Below are 3,251 nucleotides of genomic sequence, written 5' to 3'. Positions count from 1 at the left end.
TCTTTTTCTTTTTGTCTTGTCATTTCTTTTGTGTGCTGGAAAGGAAAGGGACGTTGTGCCAATTATGAAGGCCAACTTGTGAGTCTCTCATCCTATAAATAAGGGCCTCGAAGCTCATTTGTATTCACCATGAATTGAAGCAATATAAGTTATATCGTTTGATATGAGCTTGCCTCTTAGTTTTAAGAACTAGTGGTCCTATAGTGGTAAAACACTATAGCTGAGAATTCTTGAGGTAATACTCTGGAGGAATTCGCCCTGAGTTGGGAAAAACTCAACACAAGCATAAAAAACTGCTGAAGAAATCAACTTGCTGAAGCAAAAATCAACCATATTTCTGAAGAAATAATCAGGTATGACTTTATTGCATATTAAACATGACTGAGATTTCATATTTTGAAGGAACATCTAGTTATTATGCTGATAGCATAATAGATAATAAAATAGAAGAAGCAGATTTATCTCTAACTGCTGAAGAAAATTTTAAAAGAAAATTTAGTAAATTGAGAGAATTTCTTTCAAGAAAAAATATTCTGAAATTTGGAATAGTAACAGGAGAAGAAGCAATTCCTATTGAAACAACTAATGGGAAAATAGCTATATCTACTATAAACAAAGAACAAATCATAAAGAGACTTGAAACGTTTTCCGAAAACGAAAGAAGAAAAATTGGTTATATTCATATATCAACCATTCAATTCTTAATCAAAAGTACCTTCATGAAAGGTATTAATTCACCTTTAGAAATAGCCCTAGAAGACTCTAGGATTTTAGATAAAAACCATGCAATGATTGCAAAAGGAAAATGTAATCTTAAAGATGGAAAAATAAAATTTGATATAAATTTAAAAATAGGATTATCCCTAAAAGATATAGATCTAGATAGATCCATAGTTTTTCATTATAAAATGGAAAATCCAAAATTCATGAAAGAAGGTAATCATCCTTTTACAATTTATTATAGAATTAATTATGCTCTGAGTAATTCACATCATAGCATAGAATTCCTAGGAAAAGATACAATTCATATTGATGAGTTGTTTAAACCATTAGTTTCTCTGGAATCACCAATCTATAAAAATTTCGCAAGAAATAGCTTTTCATTAATAAAAGCAGAAAAGAATCTGTTTGAAGAAACAGAAAAACCATTGCTTAAGAGCCAAAGTCTTCGAATGACAGATTTTAATAAACCATTAAGTTCTCAAAACATATTTGAAGATGATGCCTCATCCTTAAATAACACTTCATTCGAACCTCCTAGGAAGGATTTCGAAATAAGCAAAGAAAAAGAGCTTAAGGATCTGCATGATTCTATAAAAACTCTATCGATACAGGTTAATAAGATTAATCAAAGACTATAAAAGGTCAAAATGCCTGGATTAAATCTAAAAACAGAGTTACAACTTTATAAGCAAAAACTAGAAGAAATAATTTCTGAAATAAATTATCAAAATACAAGAATTATGTTAAAACAAATTCTTTTTGCTTCACAAGATTTAATAATCTACCATGTAGGTTCTATTTCTAAGTTATTAGAAGAAATAGAAGATTTGAATACTCTTACAAGTATTCAGCAAGAAAAAGCAAAAATGCTTTTAGAACCCTTTCAAGGTTTAACAAAAATCGAGAAAATGTTAAAACAAATAAAAACCGAACAAATGTTATAACAAGAAAATCTCCGCTAGAGAATCCACCAATAAATATGCCTGGTTTAGCATTAAAAGAAGAACTAAGGTTATTTAAAACTAGGTTGCAACATCTAGTAAGTGAAATAGAATGGTACTATGATCTAATAACATTCAAACAAATAATGTATAAAGCTCAATCTTTAATGAAAACGCATATAGATCTAATTGAAGATCTAGAAAATGAAATTGAAGAAAATTCCGTCAACAACTCTATCCAAAAAATAGAGATTCAAAGAAAAAGAGCAAAAATACTTCTACAACCTTTTCAAGGTTTAGATAACATCGAGAAACTTCTAAAAGAAGCTCGAGAAAAATCCGCAAAAAACCCCACTTCAAATCTGGTATCAGAGCAGGAACACAATCCTGAGGGATAATAATGAAAACAAAAATAAAAAAGAAATTAAAAATATCTTTTTTCTTAAAACAAAAGCTTTTTAAAATCGTTTTTCCAAATAACCGATTTAAAAAGACATCCACGTGGCACTCTCCCATCAAGCCACATAAGCGACTTTTCCAAAAAAGTCACAAAAGCAACTTCACCAGAATTGTAAAGAGGGATACCTCGTTGTTCAATGGGTAGTTGACACCTAATGTGATTTGGTGACCTATTGAAACGTTTCAACCTATCGTTGATACGGTGTTAATTTTCATAGGGTTACCTCAAAAAGACATTTGGTTGCTTTCAATGATTGATTTTTTTTATTTTTTTTGGTAGAAACAATGATTGATTTTTTCCCACAATGCAATCGCAATCCTTCCCATCCCAAAACTGTGTACTGCTTATAAATTATGACAAGATTTATTTACAATTATAACTACTTAAGTTTTCAAAAATATGATTTTCGTTGATGTTTTTTTTTTTTTTGGTTACAAATGCTAAAGGAGAAACAGAAAAGAAAAAGAAGCAAAAAACCAGAAGAGAGAAACTACATCCTCAAGAACAAAGTTCCTAAGGCATCTGTCCGTAATAACGGGCGGAGATCATCAGGGGGGTGCGGGTGAGCTAACAGAGTATCATCCGAAGAGGCTCCTAGCTTGGCAAGAAAATCTGCACACTGGTTTCCTTCGCGGAGAGTGTGATGCAACGAAGCATTAGTCTGGAATAACAACATCTTAATCTCATGAATCAGCACTGCGTAGACATGGTAATTCGACGGAGCCTCCTTAATTGTGTTGACAGCGAGAAGAGAGTCCGAGTAGCACTTCAAATCAGCAATTCCCATGTTTTTTGCCATAGAAAGCCCATGATAAATGGCGGTTAACTCAGCTTGCAAGATATCGGAAGATGCGGGGAGGTAACCTGAAAAACCTGCTAGATAATACCCACCAGTGTTTCGAATCAATCCACCAAACCCAGCTCTTAAAGGAGAGCCGATACAGCTCCCATCCACATTGAGGATGGTGCCATCAAAATTATTATTATTCCACTGAATATATCTATCCATTGGAACAACCGAACTTGAAGGGAAGGACAGCTTGATGATCTCTGCAGAATTCCAGATGTTGGCTGCCACTCTATGGATCGTCATTTGCTCGTTGTTGAAGCACATAGCATTCCTGCAC

At 32.8% G+C, this 3,251-nt stretch overlaps 1 protein-coding gene across 1 annotated transcript; it reads left to right on the top strand.

Annotated features, from left to right (window-relative positions):
* The first annotated feature begins 377 nt into the window (after positions 1 to 377).
* On the top strand, positions 378 to 1,361 carry LOC146921033 (uncharacterized). Its single transcript, XM_085710787.1, has 2 exons — positions 378 to 1,179; positions 1,255 to 1,361. Exons 1-2 carry the CDS (start codon positions 378 to 380, stop codon positions 1,359 to 1,361), a joined length of 909 nt encoding a protein of 302 aa, XP_085566913.1.
* The last annotated feature ends 1,890 nt before the right edge of the window (positions 1,362 to 3,251 follow it).

The sequence above is a fragment of the Medicago sativa genome, chromosome 5, assembly GCF_051527215.1.
Source record: "Medicago sativa cultivar Bolivia chromosome 5, Bolivia_mono, whole genome shotgun sequence".
Lineage (NCBI taxonomy): Eukaryota > Viridiplantae > Streptophyta > Magnoliopsida > Fabales > Fabaceae > Medicago > Medicago sativa.
Note: the sequence above shows the minus strand (reverse complement) of the source record. Positions and strands in the feature narration are given on the sequence as shown.